Source organism: Telmatherina bonti (assembly GCF_933228915.1).
Source record: "Telmatherina bonti genome assembly, chromosome: 14".
Taxonomy (NCBI): Eukaryota; Metazoa; Chordata; class Actinopteri; order Atheriniformes; family Telmatherinidae; genus Telmatherina; species Telmatherina bonti.
In genome coordinates this window covers 22,479,253-22,499,174 of record NC_136612.1, presented here as the reverse complement: position 1 = coordinate 22,499,174, position 19,922 = coordinate 22,479,253, and the positions used below count along the sequence as shown (strand labels likewise).

The 19,922-nt window shown below is 42.8% G+C and overlaps 1 protein-coding gene across 1 annotated transcript; it reads left to right on the top strand.

The window, feature by feature from the left end:
- The first annotated feature begins 300 nt into the window (after positions 1-300).
- pdgfab (platelet-derived growth factor alpha polypeptide b) lies at positions 301-18,722 on the top strand. Its single transcript, XM_079253501.1, has 6 exons — positions 301-912; positions 2,134-2,230; positions 5,821-5,949; positions 7,140-7,330; positions 14,428-14,551; positions 15,912-18,722. Exons 1-6 carry the CDS (start codon positions 853-855, stop codon positions 15,923-15,925), a joined length of 615 nt encoding a protein of 204 aa, XP_079109627.1. The 5' UTR covers positions 301-852; the 3' UTR covers positions 15,926-18,722.
- The last annotated feature ends 1,200 nt before the right edge of the window (positions 18,723-19,922 follow it).

Below are 19,922 nucleotides of genomic sequence, written 5' to 3'. Positions count from 1 at the left end.
TATCTTAGTAGCTTGTCCTTATTATTCAACTTTTCTGACTATTAAAATCAATCCCTGAATCTCTGAATGGTCTCTCTGCTTAAGGAAATACACACACACTCACACACTTACACACTAGCTGAGGGGGTTGGGAACGTGCTCGTGGAGTCTTAAGTCATCCAAGCAGCCAACCAGCTCCTCTTGCTGAATAGATGCACAATCATTAAAACGCAAGGGGAGGCGCAATGGGCACGAAGCTGCTGGCTCTATATCCAGCAGATCAGAGGCGCTCTGACACCATTCACTCCAGAGTCCTACACAGTCAAGGACCTGTACAGACCGCTGCAAGACAGACTTTGGAGAGCCAGGACGGACAACTTTTTCCCCTTGTGATTTTCTGACGGCATTCGCTTATTTGGATTATTTTTTTAAAGTAAGACTTCATAACTACCCGTGCGTCTTAGTCCCGTCTGTTCTGTCAAAGAAAAGGAACCGTGTTTCGTCTTTGACATCTCATTGTGCTGGGCTAAAGTTTGCAGCCTTGTTGTTAAAAGGTGAAGGACAAGTGCAACGCGCGCCAGGCTTGTTTCTGGGAATTATCTCGCAGGCGCGTAAGGAACGATGGTGCAGCACAGGGCTTGTTCAAGAGGACGCAACCCAATGTGAATAACAAGAATAAACTTCCAGCCTTCTCAGACTCTCCTTTGAAGCAAGTGCAGCACCGTGTCTGACTGAGCCCGCAAAGCTGCTCTGACACTCTCGTTTCTCACCCCGAGGGGATGGTTGTGGATCCTCTTGGGCCAGGAGCGACTCTCGGGCTCCTACACACCAACACAGTTTTTGTATTTGGGCTTAACTTTGAATTGAAAGGAGATGAGACCCGCACTTTGTTACTTCCTGCTGTGGACGACGTACCTACTGGCCACTGCTGAGGTAAAGTACCAGAAGTTCATCACACAGCCAGAGTGGTAGCCTGCGGACCCGGGTGCTTTCTTTGGCACATGTCATAGTAGTGTGGGTTTGATTCCTCTCAGGGTGCAAAGGTCCCACGAGCGCGCATTTCTCTACTAGCTACACACATATTAAAGCAACTTGATGCCTAGAGAAAACTACAAATAGATTTTGATATAAAGCATTTCATTAACACAGTCAGTGAATCATATAAGGACATTCTAAGTACAGCTCTTCATTTTTAAGATACACACATTTTATGAATACATTTTAAAAGAGAACAGTTGATAGTTAAATGATTAAAAACAAAAGCAAAGAAACAAAATAATGATGTGATTAATTTTTTTGTTGGAAAAAAAAAACGGCACATCTGCGCCTCACACTGCCAGTGCGCACTGACTGCGTCTGCACTTGGTCGCATATCGAAGTTCTACTTGCTTTTTGTGCCAAGTCTTTTTGTAGATTGTGGCAACCGGACAAACGTTTTGGATGGGACAAGCGCGTTTATGGGAACCGCTCCGGCTGATAAAAATAGCCACTGTTCCTGCGAGGCTGAATGGTTTGCTCAAATCGAGGTGCTTGCTGCAGGACCGCAACAAGTGGAGAGGGAGAGGGGGTGCCGCTCACACACTGAAGCCTGACGTCCAAATTCCACTTGATATTTGTCGTCGATCTGAGCAGAGACGGATTTGAGCTAAAATATGTGAATCATTTATCTGCAGGTTTGACAGTTCCAAAGTATCCATAAGTAATGTTTTTCCAATTATAGGCCTATAGCCTATTGATAAGAAAAGAACAACGTTTCCTATTTTCTTTTACGTGAAAATATTTATGAAATATGGAGAAGTGTAGAGAAACAACAACAAAGCAAGAAAAAAAAGGAAAATGATAAATTCAAAAGTATGCCTGGTTATTAGAGTTTATTAAACTCTAATAACGCTGCTTTGAGAACCAGGCAGCCTGACTTCTTAAAGGGGCTCCTTCTCAGTTAATGAGCAGAATGGCTTCATGGATGGTAACTGGGAGTACTGGCCTGCATTTTTTGGCGAACAGTTGCAAAGTTGTCTTATCACCGATCTTCTGGTGTTTGTTTGAACCTTTATTATTTACAGACAAACAATTACACACTCATTTCCCACTGACCCGACACTTCTCTAACCTTCATGTCGTGTTTGGTTTTCTTTGCCCCCGCGCCCCCTGAAGGAAGCGGAGTTTCCCCAGGAGCTGATAGACCGGCTGTCCAACAGTGAAATCCACAGCATCAGCGACCTCCAGCGGTTACTGGAGATAGACTCCGTAGGTAAATTCTGCCTCTTGTTACTCTTATCACACGACTTGTGGTGTAATTTGAACATAAAGCCCTGGATGCTGTTCCAAAGAGCACAATATTGAGCTTCTCTAGTCATAAAAAGTAGCTGCAGAGCTTTCTTTTTTTTATATAGTGGAACACATAATAGCTATAACGTAACACACGGTTATCTATATGCCTTACACATAGCCTACTATTTAGTCTGCAAGGTATCCAGCCTTGCTGTGGAAGATAAATCAGTAAATGTGACAAGTGCTTTTACAGTACACATGTGACAAATGTGGACTTTCGCTGACATATTTTCTCAGCTGTAGCAGTTACTGGAATGAGCTGGCTTTATTGCAAGCAGACAGCCACATTTGTTGCCCTGTAAATAGAGTAAAAGAAACAGCAGCATGCAGGTCAAGCAAGTTAGTTATGCTTCAGGTGGTGCTTCCTCTGTCTCGTCTCAGACGGCCTTAGGTTAAGTTACACTGGTCCACTGGAAGAAGCTGTTTGCTTCAGATGAGCCTCTATTTACACAGGCTCCTGCCATATATCTAATTCAGTGCTCTCCTGCAAAGATTTGCTGATGGAAATAGGCAATTACTGCATTTGCTTTAATAATCCCAAGTGATGTAAGTGACCCAGCTAACTACAGCTGATTAGAAACCCCAAAGCCAAAGCAGCCTAATTAAGATTGGTTTTTCATTCAAGTATTCCTCTGTGTGTCCTTAACTGTACTTTGCTGAAGGATAAATTCACTGATGACAAAACATCATTAGTATTTTTTTTATTTATTATTTCACAGTCAAAACAACCTGCAGTTTACAACAGTGATCTTCACACTGAGCAGAGTAGGTCTCTGGAGCGCCTCAGGCATGAGAGGAGGTGTTAATAATTCAATTAATTAAATCTTTATTCAAACCTAGTCATATTTTGCAAGGTAACAGCAATAGGCTGATTATTATTAAGAGGACATAAATCTGTCTGAGGGTCAGCTAGGCTGCCCTTGCTAGGCCATTAAAGACCTTTGACACCAGCCAGAGGGGTATTTTCAGAGCTTTTGTTGCAGATGGTAGAGGCAGGGAGGCTAGCAATATCGGCTAAGCTGTAACAGCATGGCATGTCAACCAGAGAAGGCAAAAAAAAGGCTTAGATGTTTTTGTTTAGTTCTTTGGTCTGAAGGCCTGAGGGATTCACAGTGACTTTGTTGAGCGGCTGTGCTCAGTGCAGACTTGCATTTAATTTAGTGAGGACAGTTTCTTTGGCACTGACTGACAGATGAGATGACCTTGTTGAAGTCTGCAGATGGCTGTCTGGCCCCTGAGGTGCTTCTCTCCTCGTTATTCCTCTTCTCTATCCCTGTCTCCCTCATGAGGTGGCCTCCTGCCTGCCTGCTCTTATCTCTTTTAGTGAAGGACTTTGACAGAAAAGGGAACCTGACTCTTGGCAGGGGGCAGAGGTGGAGGAGGGAGTAACAAGAATCTTGAAGTTATATTCACTCAAGTTGTGCAATCTGCATTGTCTCCTAAAAGCCGGCACCATTTTCAGAGTTAGTTGGCACTAACTCTGAAGCTTAAGTGGTCAGAGCAAAGTTATGCTTCGCACCTGCTTTCACCACAAGGGGGGACCTGTTGGTTCTATGACCTGAGCTGATACTTTGTCAACTCAACTGCAACTGTTAAAAATACCAAAAACACAGAAGAAGAATTATGGAGTCCCCTGCTCCAAGATGTCAACATGTTAGCTATTTGTTCAAGGAGAGGGAACAAGAAAGAGAGAAGGAGGAGTAAAAGGAGGGAGTCAAGGCCCTTAGCTAATGGAGGGAGTAATTTGCCAGTCATGAAAGCCTGATTCATGGCAAGTGACTGTCTCCTGTCCTCTTTTCTCTCGTCTCTATGCTTCGGGCATGTTATTACCGCTTAGTCACCTGGAACCAGGAGAGGAGCAACCCCTCACTCCGCTTCTGCACTGTTCCTCCTGCTTGAAAAGGGGACTGCTGTCTGTAAAGGAATTTTTCGGGCTTCACAGAAGTTGTTTGAAGGTGGCCACATTAGTGCAACACCTTACCTCAGTCCTGTCTTCCATTTGGAGGAGAAGAACATATTAATACAATACATAAGCATTAAAAAAGGTGTTTGGAAAATAACCACCACTGCAATGAGAGTACCTAACAGTACTGGAGAGAAATTGGGGGTATATTTGAGCGTATACAATGAGTGTACATGTGTCAGACAGACTGATAGCTAAGCCCTTTGTTTAACAGCCTACTTTAGCTACAGGCAGCACTTTCCTTCTATGAACCTTTGGTTCTGGATCACTGGCTGTTTTACTGACTCCACAACAAGTTGGAAGGAATTTCCTTCAACACTCACTGAAGGGGCTACATTGGACCATATACCTGACGTAGCTGTAAAATGAAGGCACCTAAAAGCAAATAAACAAGCAGTTGCAGTGGTGGACTATGTATAGGCAGAGGGAATCCCTTTAGATTGCTTTGGTCAGAGCACAAAGAAACTGGATGAGTGGACTGTGTTTATTAATGGTTAAGCTTTTTTTGTGCTTGTATACTTTGGGTTTTAGCATGTTATGGAGGATAATAAGAGGGGTTTGTCTAATTGTGTGCATGTGTTTATGTTGAGTGTACAGGCATAGGATTGTGTTAGCCAGGTGGGGTGGATATGCGGTACTTACAGACAGGTAGACCCACCCACTTTGCAAACAACCTCAGACACTTTCAGGGCAGTATCCTACGGAAAAGCGTTATCATTTTATTGCTTGTCTGGCACTTTTCTGTAATCCACCTTCTATTCTGGGTGGGGACCAAAACAAGCACAACACTTTATCAGATGACCATGACTGTGAAAAGGCTGAAGTGGCTATATTGGTCTGGAGCTAGAGAACTTCAGAAACTTGCATAGCAGAACAACAAAACATGTACTTTCCTAAGCCACTGAATGACTGAAAAGCAAACATTTTCAGTAAATGAGAGACACCAAACCGCTAATTATGCGCAGAAATAATGCCGACTGAGCACCACCTGTCAAATGACCACTTTTGTCCCCTGTGTGTCTATGAAAGCTGGTTGTTTTTGAAGGTTCATGCTGACTCACCTGTGTCTAGCTACTTTATTCCTGTTACGAAAGTTCAGCCAAATCTGTGAGTGACACAAAGCTTGCAATTACACAGAGGTCTGTGTAAAACTCGGCCTCCTGCCCGCACTCTGGACTGTTCACTGGATTTTAAAACATCCTCAGCTGCTGCTCAGCTAGCATCTTGACGGAAACCCTAACCCATTCAGTTAATCAAGGGCTCAAGCATTGAGCACAACAAACAAGTCGGAAGTTACCATCTCATTATGGTTGCATGACTAACCAACAGATTGTTTGTTGTGGATTGGGTATATAAAGCATCAGCAGCAGATCACATGTAGCCCACTGGTGAGGCCTACCAAGCCACACATCAGTGCCATTCTGTATTTTTAAAGTTGCATTGTTGGTCACAGGCTTAGGGTTGGTTTATTGGTTGGAGAAGCTTGTAGTGTGCTTGCTTCTTTTATGTGTGACATTATTAATATGATGACCTTATGTTTTGACGAGGTACGGGAAATGATGTTATTGAGGAGCACAAGCACCACAAGCACCACCACAAGAACTTCTCGCATCATCAGGGTTACTACAATGATCTAAAGAGCTCCCAACTACACAGCCGACGCAAGAGGAGCATAGGTAAGAACTTTGCTGTCAAGGTTGCATCACGATATTTGTATTTACATACATCACCACTTGGCACACACAGTGCCAAAATGCCTTTAAAATATTTTGTAACTTAAATGTCACCTCCTAAAACACGAGTTCCCAGGACATGAAACAGATCACTTTACACTAATGTCAAACAACGCTACCATTTAGTGGTTTTTATACTGCTTTTTAGAGGTTAAAAGGAACCCTAATAAAGACATCTACCCAGTATTTATGGCAATCAAGGAATCATGAGAAAAGCGGCTGGTGTATGAGGTTGACGAGGACGTCTGACACGAAGCCTTTTAATTGGCCTGAGGCTTGCAGATCTAAGACACAAGCGTCAGGAGAGAAATATATCCTTGAGCGTGGAAATTCCAGCCATTCAGGGTTCATGTTGCAGCTTGCCTGGGCTCCCAGTCAGATCTCTTCATAAAACGCCACGCGGTACGATATCTGATCGAGGCGTGGAGAATATCATGTAGTGTGGGATGTGTGTGTGTTAAGGCTGCCTGCGTGCTCCCCGTATCTTCCCCGGCAGCATGGCACTTAAAGCAACACTGGATGAGGTGGCTGGTCATATTTCATCAGCGTGTGCCAAATCATGAGATTATGATATACTATACCATTTTGGCAGCTCTCCACAAAAGCCCTCACATTCTGTGCATGATGGACATATCTTCTTTACAACATAATGGTACTTTATTGTACACTGTCAAATCTGTAGTTCTGGATGTTTATCAGTACATTGCATTTGAAATGAATGCTTACAAGTGTTCTTTTTTCACAATAAGAAGAGGTTTAAAGGCCATTATTAGATCTCCCACTGCTGAAAACAAAGGTTTTCTGGCATAGTCACACTACGTTAACCCCAGCAAAGGCTCAGAACACTGGACCACTGGTTTTTTTTATGTCTTAGATACTCCTTAACTCCTTGGCTGATATGAGATCATCATTCGGATAGCTTGCACTCCTAACTGTTGAAAGTTGTAGGGTGTGATCTGAGGTAGGACGAACAGCGCTCATGTCAAGTGAGTCATCTAGTAATGAGCAGCTAAAGAATGCAAGCAGCTGTAAGTGAGAAAATACAGATCATAATCGTACATCTGCACTCATTTTGCAGTCGGAATATGTGTCATGCAAACCAAATGCATTCACGCTACTTGTTTGTCTTTCAGTTGAGGAGGCGGTCCCTGCAGTGTGCAAGACACGGGCGGTGATCTACGAGATCCCCAGGAGCCAGGTGGATCCCACGTCTGCCAACTTCCTGTTATGGCCAACCTGTGTGGAAGTGAAGCGCTGCACAGGCTGCTGCAACACCAGCAACATGCGCTGTCACCCATCCCGCAAGCACCACCGCACCGTCAAGGTAAAGCAAAATATTTTAGCTGCAGGGAACGGACTTGCTAACAAGCATGACCACACACACAATTACAACAAATTATTAATATATTGTGAGGGTAAAAAGCAGAGAAATCGTCATCATTGCTTGGACAGACATGCTGTCTCTCGCCAGGTGAGTAAAACAGCATTCCTTCTACCCTGCTGTTTTTTCCTTTACAACACATCCTCTCAGTCAACCCTTCTCTTGTTAAACTACTTGGCCACTTCATAAGTATCAGTCATCTAACCTCTGCTGCCCCCTTTCCCGACAGTCCTCTTCCATTTCAGGTGATCATCACCCTCTCTCTTCATCACCTTATCCCATCTTTGGCGGAGTCCTAAGTGATTGTGCCAGGATAGTGCAAGTTAAGAAGAGAAGCAGAGGGGCGAGAGAGGCAGGGAGAGATGGTTGATGGCACTTTTTGCCAGGACATCTGTTGAGAGATCCTCCTTCCAAGTGTAAGACAGGCAGAAGCAGAGGGAGAGATAGAGATGAAGACACAGCCTCCTGTGTCTTGACAATGTCTGAGTGTTACTGGTTGTTGCACGGCTGCTCCTCCACTTTCCACGTGTTTGGCGTTGTGTCTTTTTTAAACGGAGACAAAGTTGCATAGGGAATGAGAGTAACTGAACAGGGATGCACTGCTCTGAGGCTCTTTGGCATCTGTTGCTTAAAAACACGTCCTGTGCAGGATCAGTGGAGACATGGTGGTTGGAGCTGAGATGTATCGCTGATATATTTACACGACAGCTTGTTAGCTGGTGAGAGTCTCTGTTAGGAAATGCAAGAGTTATGTGGTCTGCACTGTAAGAACAAGAAGCAACCAGGGGATAAACAGGATAGCCAGGAATACCGACTGTGTTAGTGTTTTCCAGCCAATCTATATCTGCACTTAATCTCTGCAGTTGTGATCTTGCCCAGACACGGACGATACCGTAGCACTTTTTCTCTTGCTTCTCTTAGAGGACCTAAAAGTTGCTGCTTTGATAGACTGGCAAAGTAATGATACAAATACCAATCCCTGATACACTGGTACAGGTTATGGAGATTTCTGTAAGGATATGAAGACATTCTTTCTCAGCTCCTCCCTACCAACAAGGCAACCTTTGTAGGGCAAAAGGCACTGCAAACAGGGAAAAAGTGTTTATGGTCAGAAATGCTGACTCATATTGTGGTAAGAAAGTCCAGCTCTGATATACAGCACAGCCCTGTGTATCTGTGTGTCTGCATGCAAGCTCATCCATCTGTCCGTCTACCGGCAGTTGATGTCTGTCATCATCAATAGGAGCTCTGTCTGTTATTGCAGTGATGAGCATGGAAGACACTAGAAGACTTGATTCAGCTAGTCTTGGAATTCTGTAGCCATTCTGTTTGTCCATGTCCCCCTCATGACATTGAGGACAAAATGAGTGTACAGACTTGAGAGGGAGCTTCAGGCGAGATGGAGATGGTTTTAGGGTGGGGAGGTAGGGGTGGGGGCGAGGGGGTGGGGAGCAGTTTTCCATGTGGTTCCAGCCGCTGGCAAAGTGGGTTGAAAGGCGTTGCATCCCTGGAAAGGTCATCCGTCAGGGCTCTCTCCGGTCAGGAGACATTCACCACATTGTGTGTAAGAAATATTGTCTCATGCCAAGTTTTTTTTTCTTTCTTTCTATCCCCTCAGTCTGAATAGGGGTTCAGTTTGTGCCTCTCTCTTCACTTATTACCAAACTAAAAATGCTGTCTGCCTACCATGTCTGACTTTTTCCTCTGCAGGCCAAAGACTGGAAAAAAAACTCTTTTGCTGTGTTTGTTTCCATCTCATACCACTGTAAATTTGCCCAAATACACGCCATTATTTATTTATGTATTTCCCCTCCTCTCTTTCTCTCTTCCTTTACATTTGAATGCTATAGACTCAAAAAGCCAGAACTAGTCTGTGCAAGCCCCTTTCTGTGCAAGCTTGTTTTATTCAGTAATGGGGTAATAAAGGAAACTTTAATCAGGACTAGCCTGAGGAAAAAAAGGTGATGATCTTAAAGTTACATTTTTTATGTCTTCATTTGAACCCCTCTAAAACTTCTCTTTTTGACTTTATTATCCTCATTGTAGCTTTGGATCTTGCTTTTTTCATTTGCACTCCAAAATCCTAGCATATTTGAAGTTGAAATCGCTTCTCCATTATAAACTTTTAATGGCACCACATTCACTTCTCCTATCCCATCTTTAGTAAAGTAAATATTTTTCACTTTTCCTTTCCTTGTGGTGAAATAAACTACACAAGACTAGCAGTGTTTATGTGCAACAGGAGGATAGTTAGCATGCAGTCTTTGTGTGCGTAAGCCCTCATGCATTTTTTTTTGCAGATTTCTCTTTGTACATACAAATGTATGTGAGCGCGTGAATCTAAATACCCTTCTGTGTATTCTCTCTATGGAATTGAGTAAATAGGGCATGATGACACACAAGCAAAGAATGGACCCGTCACTTATCTTCACATTCATTAACTTTAACTATGGTACAGATGGTTTACCAGTACATCACATCCCCTGTTGATCATGCTATTAATGACTGTATATACAGGTTTGAGAAAAAATAAGCAAATAGTATAAAAAAAAAAACCCATAATAATAGCAGGTGCAAATAGGTATAAACATACATTAAATATAACATCAACACAGATTAAAAAGAAAAAAATCTTTCTTAGAGGAACAAAGAGGTTGGGGCAAAACTTTAAAAATAGCAGCAAACATGAGAACCAGCTCTTTTCACTCCCCTCATGATGTGCCCTAATCTAATAATCTTGGTATATTACTGTTACAATTCAGTTCAGTATATCTCATTTAGCTGCGTTTAGTAGCTGGGAACCTTTAATTGGCATTGAAGCAAGTATTTTCCAGAGGTTATAGAAGGTCATCAGCACACATCTGTGTAAACCAAGTGGAACGTGCGTGTGTGTGGGTGAGCCTGTGGGGAAGAGAGCGTGAGCGCTTCATGCTATTCTACGTAAACTCCCCCGAACAGGGCCGGGGTGAGGCCGTTTGTGTGAAGCTGCTGCAAGAGGAAGACGGGCTGCAGAGTAATGAAGTGTTGATGGCTTCTGGATCAAAGTGGAGGCTGACAGAGGCCAGGTTGAAATAGCCATAGTGCTGAGTGTGGGGGTCCACACATCTCTCAGCACCGGCCCCCGGCCTCCAACCCCTACACACAAACACACACTGACAGTTACCTCAGCGACAGAGGGTCACATCCGGGTGTTGGGGGAAGCAGTAGCCATTCCCCTGCGGTTGTGCGGGACCCTGAATTATGGAGTGTTTCATAAATATCGGACAGTGTGACGGTGATACAGTGAGAATGATTTATGACGATCTGAAGGACAGGGTGGGGGTGGTGGGGGAAAGGGGGCTCAGATGGGAATGAGGGGGCCTCCCTGTTTGAAGTCCCTACAGCTGTGAATTATTTTCCCTTTGATTCACTCAACTCTGCAACTAGATGAAGAAGGGTGAGGGAGTTTGTGTGTGTAGAACTGTGTGCGCATGGTGAGGCAGGTCGCAGACCATGGGAGTGTCTTGACCAAACCAGAAGTCTGCGAGTTTGGCTACTGCTGCACCGGCTGGAATGCATCAGCTCCAGCAGGGAAGAGTAGAAGCATATTTTAATCACATTTTGCTTTATTTCTCTATTTACTTTCTCTCCTCTTCTCCTATCCTCCCTCCTGCTCTTCCCCACTGACTTCATCCTCCCCTCCACACCTCTTCTCTACAGACCCCTTCACTTTTGGAGTCTGATTGTCTGTTATGTGAAATAGTTGTTCACTCCCTGCGTCGTATCTGTCTTCCCTTGTACACCCCTCTCTAATTTGACTGTCAAGTGTCTGCCAGTTACTCCATCTTTGTTGCTCTCTCATTAAATTTGCTGTTCACTTTTTCTTTTAGGTGCTCAGTAATGAGTTTCTTTCAGTTTTGTATGCTGAGTGTGTGTTTTGAGCCAGGAAGATCTAAGGATATTGCACATCATTTTAGTTGTTGCATGAAGGAAATGCTTTTAGAGATGTGTTCGGTTTACTTCCTCTCTTTTGATTCCCATTTGGAGCTTAGCGTAGGAAAGCAGCAGTTTGCGTTGGTCTTTTTCTGACATCCAGTCTTCATCTGTGGGTTGCTGCACTCCTCCTGACAATTTTTTTTTCTTTCATTTATTTCAGTGGACAAGTGGGCAAACAAATGCATGGAGATACACAAAGCCTCTCCTTCCTCCTCATTTTTCTATAACAAACAAACATCGAGTCTCTGTTGTCTAAGTTCCGTCCTGATGGATGAATTGCAACCCTAACGAGCTTCTTTCCACCCTCCATTCTCCATACACACACACACACACACACACACACACACACACACACACACACACACACACACACACACACACACACACTTTTATTTATTTTTACTTCATTCTGTCACTGTTCCAATTTGCCATGGCCCGCAGTGCACATCCACATCCCCACTGTGTTTTTCTTGGAAGGCCGGAGCAAAATTTTCCCCTCCATCATGTTATCATCAGTGTTCTGTGCTCAGGGAATTCCCAATTAGCCAGACTGGGACAATTGGCTTTACATGGAGTGCTGTGGTGACACTAGGGACAAACTATAGGGGGTGTGCTTCCCAGAGCCCTGTGTCTCACCCCAACCTTTTGGATCGGATATCATTCCAGAGCCACTCAGTGGACTTTTTCTCAGGGCCCTGGCTTTCTAGGGAGTTCAGAACGGCTTGATTTATACAAAGAGAGTGGGGGGCCCCTTGCTACAACACGGGGGTCTCTTTCTGATCTATAAGTTATTTGGGAAGTCACTGACTTGATACGAGAGTGGAAGCTAGAAGTAAAGATGGAAAGAAGACGTCCGCCATTTTCCTGCCAGCATCAACTGTTTTATAACAAGCAACATATGAACCAGGATAAGAATACAAACTGTAGCACAGACATGATCAGTTAGAGATAAATAAGCACATGTAAGCATTGTAACTCCTGCAGGGAATGTTTTGACCCTGCTGTGTGAGGGGCAAGGAGACAAGCTTACCACTGAGTTTCACATGAAGGGAGCTCATCACTTCATCCTTGTGTCAATAGCTGTTTGTTTGGCTCAAGAGTCTGTGTATGCGTGTGTGTGTGTGTGTGTGTGTGTGTTTGTCATTAGGAACAGCTTCAGTTTATAAGTGTCAGACAAGGCTCAGTCTTATGCTTCCTGCTGAAGCTCCCTCAGCACAGACATTCCTGTAACCAATGGCAGCCGAACTGTCAGCAGAGGCAGCTGCATCTTTCATCTCTCTTTTGCTTTCCTCTTTTCTTCATTTTTTTTCCTGACAGATAATGTAATTAAATATTGGCAGCTGTTTTCTGGGAAGCTTGTGTCATTCTGCGATGCTGTGTGCACTTTCAGAAGATAACAACAAACCTTTGATAACTCCTCTATTTGTCCTGTCAGAGTTAGTTTAATAAATTCCCCCAGCGGGTAACCCAAAAACTATATGTTAATAGGTAACACATGAATGTCATTTAATACAAGTCATGATCATGGTTTTGCCCTTCCTCCCCCTCCTCCTTAAATAACCCCCCTCTATTTGCGCACACATACACCCTTGTGTTCTCTAATGAGAGTGATGGCTCACCCTCCTACCTTCTGCTTCGCTTTGGCCTTTCACCTGCTCTCCTTCTTTTTCAGGGCTCGGTAACAGCAAACACACCACCAAAAACCCAGACACCATTGTCCTCTATTTGCTCACCGCATACCTCTCCTGCTTGCTTATTCCCATTTCCCTCCCTTTCTGCCTTCTCTATAGATATAAACTGTTGCAAAGGAGTGGCTGTTAAAAGTGCTGCTTTCCAACTTTATCCTCTCTGTTCCATCTGTACCAGATCACCCTCCAGCTACTGTTACAGGACTGACATGAAGTTGCTCTCCGTGTGAATGTCAACACGATACTTTGTTTTATCAGACATAGTTTGGTATGTCCATTTGTCTGCATGACTAGCTAACCACCGAGAGCTAACATTGGCAGTATGCCATCACTGGATAGAGGAAGAAAGCCTCTCATCAGTTTTTGCCGCTTGGGTACATGTGTTAGCTTAATGTTGAGTACGAAACTGTGTTGCTCATAACACCAGAGAGTGCTGGAAGCTTGTCAACCAATATCCTTTTTCCGTGCGGTAACTAGGATAGGTGAAGCTGAGGATATTGTTTCCATATGGCTCCAGGCATCTCAGTGTTAGACTGGGATGTTACCTGTACTTGGCACATGGATCAGAGAAGTAAAAGCATGCAGCCACCTCCCCTGGGTTACACAACAATATGATCGTAACCTTCATTCAACCCTTTTCTGTTCAGCTTTCATCTGAGCTTTAATCAACACAGTTCAGTTCTAACAGAGGCTAAGCATGTTCATAACCCTCTGAGGATCAGTTGTTATTAGTCAGGAAGCAGGGGTCCAACATGTAAACTGAGAAGGTGTTACCTGGAATGATAAGAATTCCTGTTCTCCTTTTGTGTTTGCTAGTTTGAAATTGTCATTGCCTGGGGTTTTACAGCTTATAATAGACCAAGTAAACAGTATTTTTTTATATGCATAACTAAGAAATGCTTTCCCTCACAGATAAAGAAACGTGGCTTAAAAGCAACATGTTGAAACAGGATGAATTAGTTTAGGTGTGTGTCTATTTGGATGTGGATGCTTAAGGCTTGGAGCTGGGGGATCTCCCAGCTTTTCTTCTGCCAGAGTAAACCTTCCCAGGCCCTAAGGGTGTACAACACCCCCCACCCCCCCTTAACCCCACTCTCTCTTCTGCCATTGTTTTTGATTGCTCGGACAGGGTCATACACTCCATTCAGTTGCTTGTAGACCATAGAGCACACAAGTGGGACCTAGTGAATCTGCCTCTTAGGAATGCTCTATCACACATAGTTCGTTATTTTCTTATGAATCAGTTCATAGATGCCTCAACAGTCACGGAGCGACATCATTTGGTGTTTGTGGATGGGCACAATGTGAATTCATTGATATGAAGAGGAGAACAGTGATGGAGCCTATAGCTAACTCTTTCTCTCTTCCTGTCTTTAGGTAGCCAAGGTGGAATACGTGAAGAGGAAACCCAAGCTTAAAGAGGTCTTTGTACGATTAGAAGACCACCTTGAGTGCATCTGCACATCACATCATGTAGTAGAGCACTCCGATGCAGAAGCAGGTAAATGGGATCTTTTATAATTGTGGCACGTCTTCCGAAATGTTGGTCAAGCACAGCTTTTTTGGAGATAAGTCAGAAGCCGAGTTTGATGGCTGAATCCTGTCTGTGTCCCAATTTCTTCATGCTACCTTTTTCCTGCCTCCCTTCTGTGTGTGTCACGTGGCCTTTTTTCTGTCTGGCTCCTTGGCTTTGCACTGGATAACCTTTTGTCATGATTTTTATCATGATTGCTCCTTCATAGATGCATACGCCTGTGAGGCGGCCTGTCGTTGCAAAACTGTAAAGCTTGTATGTTTGGGCCTCTTTATATCAGAATGTGTGCAAACTTGTGTGTTAAGAGAGGGTGTTCAAAGGCTGCTTGGCATGACAGGTAAATCCACCAGTGCCTTGATCTGAAGCCTTTCTCTCCCTGGAAGCTGATAAGCGCTGTAATGTGTGCTGATAAGGCATTTGAAGAATTTATACTGAGTTATATCTTTGCACTCTCTGCTTCTGTCCCAGGGCTTTTGTGCTCCTTTCTATATCATGAACCCTGCCTTTTGCTTTTTAACCCTACATCCTATCCACCCTCTCCAACTTTGTGTCTCCAGGCCATCTAAAAAAGGCTAAAGGTAAAAAAAGGAAATCTAAAAAGCTAAGGCCCAGCAAGGACTTATTGGTGACATAATAAAGTTGCTCTGATTACCAAAAGTGCACTGGAGGAACTGTGAAGGGAACAGGTAGGACTCAAGCACTGAAGCCTTCTCTCACCTGCTAGTGCTGCACTGCCCAATCAGGGCACAGAGAGGGCCTGTCAATCATTGTCACCAATCACATCACAGCCGTCAGCGTGAGAAGAACTCAACGCCCTGCATGTTAAATTTGTGGCTAGCCGAGCATGCACACTCGCCGAATGTGCTTGGTGTCACAGTGTTGTGCTTGTGTGTCATTGTGTGCACTTTTTTGTTGTGTGAAACAGCTCTGATTGTTTGTAATGTTTCACTTCTTAAAGCGCACCCTTCTCTCTTTATTTGCTTTTGCTTCCTGTCATGTTATCATCTTGTCATCTCCCTGTAAAACAGAAAGACTTTTCCTAGTCCCATCCTGTGCTTTGGGTACACAAAAAAGTAAAACAGACATTCAGGATGGTGGCTGGACATAGTTGTGTCAGGTTGGATCAAGGTTTTTACAATCTGGAGGGAAATTATTTCAAACCCTTTCAGTCTTCTGTGTACTGTGTCAGTTTGTTAAAAAAAAAAAAAAGCATGAATTAATTGATGAAATTGGTTTCTAAATCCAAAATCTATTAATAATTCTTATGATGAAATGCATGTTTCACTTGTTCCAATTCTAATGTAAGCTTTGTCTCTTTTTTTTTCAGTGGATGTGAGGTGAGACCAGACAGAGCAAGCGAGTTTAGCATGGGAGGAACTTAAAACAGAACATGCTGCCAACTGGACGCCAGCCTTGTCCTCTTCTCCACTGCCATGCAACCTTTGTTTGAGAAAATAAACTTTTCTTCTAAGTCAAGAGACTGAAAAATAGACAACAGACAAATATAAGTAAGATACCAAAGGTGCTTTTTTCCTTTTAAATAAACAATATCCAGTGACGACGACTCTCTCTGTGGTATGATATTTACCCAGACAACTGGACTTTGACGCTAAATAAGAAGAAAAGGGAAGATGCGAAGGAGCTCGAGCGGGGCAGAAAAAGGCCAATGGGTGATGAGGAAAAGGATTTGTGTCGAACATTTTGACAGACTTTGACAAAAAAGAAATGACGATTAAGGAGCTGGAAGAGTTGGATCAAGCTTTCGTGGGAATCCAGCACTCCAATAGACATAAGCGCCCTGCCCCATTTAAGTGACTCTTGCATACACAGGAAGAAAGAGAGAGAGAGTGTTATAGGAATAACAATGCAAAGAAAAAAGTCGTAGACAGTTGAAGAGTGCCCAATTTTTTGAAAACTCTTCATGGAGCATTCATACATTGAGTTATTGCATATTTGCTCTGATTAAAGAGCAAATAATCTATGAGACTCCTGATTGCCTGTGACTTTCCCGGCCCGCTATGTACAGTTCAATCTGAAAAGGAAGACGTGTCGCTACTTACAAACTATTTATATGTGTGGACATTTGCTTTTTGTCTCTTTCAGTAGTAAAGAAAGGACAAAATAAGTGTTGCAATGATCTGTGCAGACATGCCAGTGTTCTGTGTGGTCTGGTTATTTGTATTCATCAGTATCACAATCTCAGTGTCATTTTTATAGTTTCTTTTTTTTTCTTTGTCAACCATGTTTCGTATTATATTGCAGTATATCTGATTGATGTCAAGTCTTGCATATGGTTTGGATATGTGTGTGTGCAAGGTGGTGATGTGAGAATCAGTACAGGAAGATGCTTTATTTTTGTTATGAAATATATTATGCATACTTATCTCCAAGCAGGAATTATGTTTTATTTTTCATCCGTTGCAATTGAATGGCTGTATTTAATGTATTACAAAAACATGCAAAAATATGGGAAGGTGTAACAATAGACAAATAGTACATGGCTGCCACTAGTGTAGCCTGTTTACATCATGGCTGTGACATGGAAAGAGGAAAGAAAAGATAAAGGGATAGAACAGCTCATACAGGGAAACTTTATAGTTTGTTCTTGAAAACTTATTCTACAATGGTGATAAACCTTTCTGACATTTCAAACAAGCAAACATACATCAGTTTGTAGACAGCAATCATGTCAGGACACCAAAATAACAGCAATTATAATGTATTTCTAAACAAGAGAGATGTATGTGAGCCTTCTTTTGTTTCCTTATTATACAGCATAACTATAAACCCTGCACTTAAAAAATGTTTTAATGCGCAGACAATGAATTACATTGATAGTTAAATCCACAACTTAAATACACATAATTCAAAGTTTGCTTGCAAATTCAAACTTCTTGCCAATCGAACAACTTGTTTTTCCAGAATAAAACATGGTGTTTGAGCTGAATCTCATGAGTGAGACCTGCGGTGACAGACACATCTATTGGTCTGTCCTGATCTTAGTGAATAAAATTTACAGGCACTTGTTCCAACATCTACTTCTTGCCACGATCACATGATTTACTGCATGTACCTTTCAGTTCTATTTTCATACAACCTGTGGATTTGTTAAGCATTCACTACTGTCAAGACTGACCACTAGATCCTGCACATGAGATTCAGCTCAACGTCAAGCAGAATTTCACAAAAATTCATGTTGAGTGAAATAAAACATCTCTTAAGTGCAGTGTGAAAATTTGGTCTGGAATCTTTATTCCATTGCAAACACATTGTGTTTTAATTGCAAAAATAGTCTATAAAGAGACAGAAATTACTCCAAAAGCACAGTCTGTGTGTGTGCTCACACAATCTCTGCCACAAGAGGCCATTTTTCACTCATATCTCTAACACTGATAAGGATGATGCCTGTCCAGTCTGCTTTTTAAGCACATATATTCAGCCTACAAAGAGCAAAGTCCACCTTGAAGATTGAATAAGTGAGCAAAGCAAATCAACAACTGCATGAATGGGCTCCTTGTTTAGCCAGGCTTTACTCCCCTGTTGACAGGAGAACAAATCACTCCACCCTGTGGAGGGACTCGCGCTTTATGCAGCCACATATAATCAGGACAGATGATGATGATGAGTGCACTGAGGTGGTCTGAAAACATTACAGTGGTGGCCTGACCCCGCACCTCAATGGAACAAACAACTACTTCCTTCTCAGTTCCTTTAACAGTGATGAATGTACAAGCAGGGCAACATGATGTGAAAACAACAATCTTCTTTCACCCTGTGTTGAAATGGTGAAGTTTGACTGGGATTATTCTTAAAGTCCAAAGAGAAAGAATGAGTCACTGTGCAATGTGAAGAGAATCCAGTGAAAGTCAAGTAAGTTTGAATGAAACATGGTTGTACAGCCTCTGTTGATTTATGAACATTACATCACATAGCTACCTTTAAATGAACTTAGCGTATGTTGACTGGTGCTATAGCCATAGCCTGATGTTTCACTACTGTAAACATCCACATTATGTCAATGTAAGGTAGCTTTTTCACCAAATCAGGGACCACACATAGTTATGTGATGACAATACAACACAATGCCATTATGCTATCACCAAGCCTTTATCACTTTTTAAAGCTTCCTTTGCATAAAGACAGCAATAATCGTAATTTATATATTTAATGTTTTCAACAATAAATGTATTTCAGCTTTTGAAACTTTTCACTAGATGTTGAGTTCATTGTATTGTGCTGTGTGTCTCTAGGATGATATTGCACGATAAATGAGGACAGCCTACTGGTTTAAGTAAAAAAAAAAAGTTGTGATTAAGTCAGCAACAAATCGAATATGATATGAAGCAGAGGGCAGGAAACGAAACACACCAAGGGATAGAGGGACCTGCAATAACAACAAAAACAACAACAACAACAACATAAAACAACCTATTTGCTCATTGACAGACTTTCTAGTAAATGTAGTACTTGCACAAAGTAACAGATGCACAGATTATGTGGGCTCAAACGAAGGGAGTTTCATGTGTTGCTGCTGCTGCAGGCAAAACAGAAGCTGGATGTGAGGGTGGTGGTGTACGCAGGAAATATGAGCTTTTTCAGGTTTGCAGGCTGAGCAGAAGTTGGGCTTTATTCCAGGATCCACCAACAGCAGACGTGGGTTCTAGGGGCTTTATTACTTTTCCCATAGCAGCTCAGCCTAATCCCAGGGCTAAGGGACATGAAAGTCCCTCTCCTTTGCACTTCCCAGCCATACACCCATCTTATTACCTCAATAGGGAGCCAGATAAAGAAAGGCAAAACATGAAAGAGAGAAAGGATCACAGGAACAGCAATTCTGCTAGCCAGTGCAGCAGGGGGATAAAGTCAATAAAGTAAAGATAAAAGGAAGAGCAAAGTCTTGATTGATTTTTATTGTTTTTATCTGACATGCAAAGCTTTATTCATAAAATGTGGAGAGGGCTAAAGTGGGGGTTTAGAATAGTGTGTGCAGCGTATTTGCAGTGCAGGGAAAGGAAAGCAATATGTCATGGTGGGGAAAGCAGGAGGAGAAGTGGGAATACCCTGGGGAATGGGAGTGCAAAAGGATTGAGACAGAAGGGGGGAAATGAAGAAAAGAGGGAACTGAGTGGACTCAGGATGTGGGTAATCGGCACCACTGCAACAAAGGCCAGACAGGTCAGCACTTAAGTGGACATGCTTTTATAAACAATGCCAGAGGGGCACAAGGGGGCAGGTAAGGTGTGAAGAGGACTGCTGAATGGGCTTTATATTTATGACTGTGTGTGTGTGTGTGTGTGTGTGTGTGTGTGTGTGTGCATGTGAAGGCCAGCAAATGTGT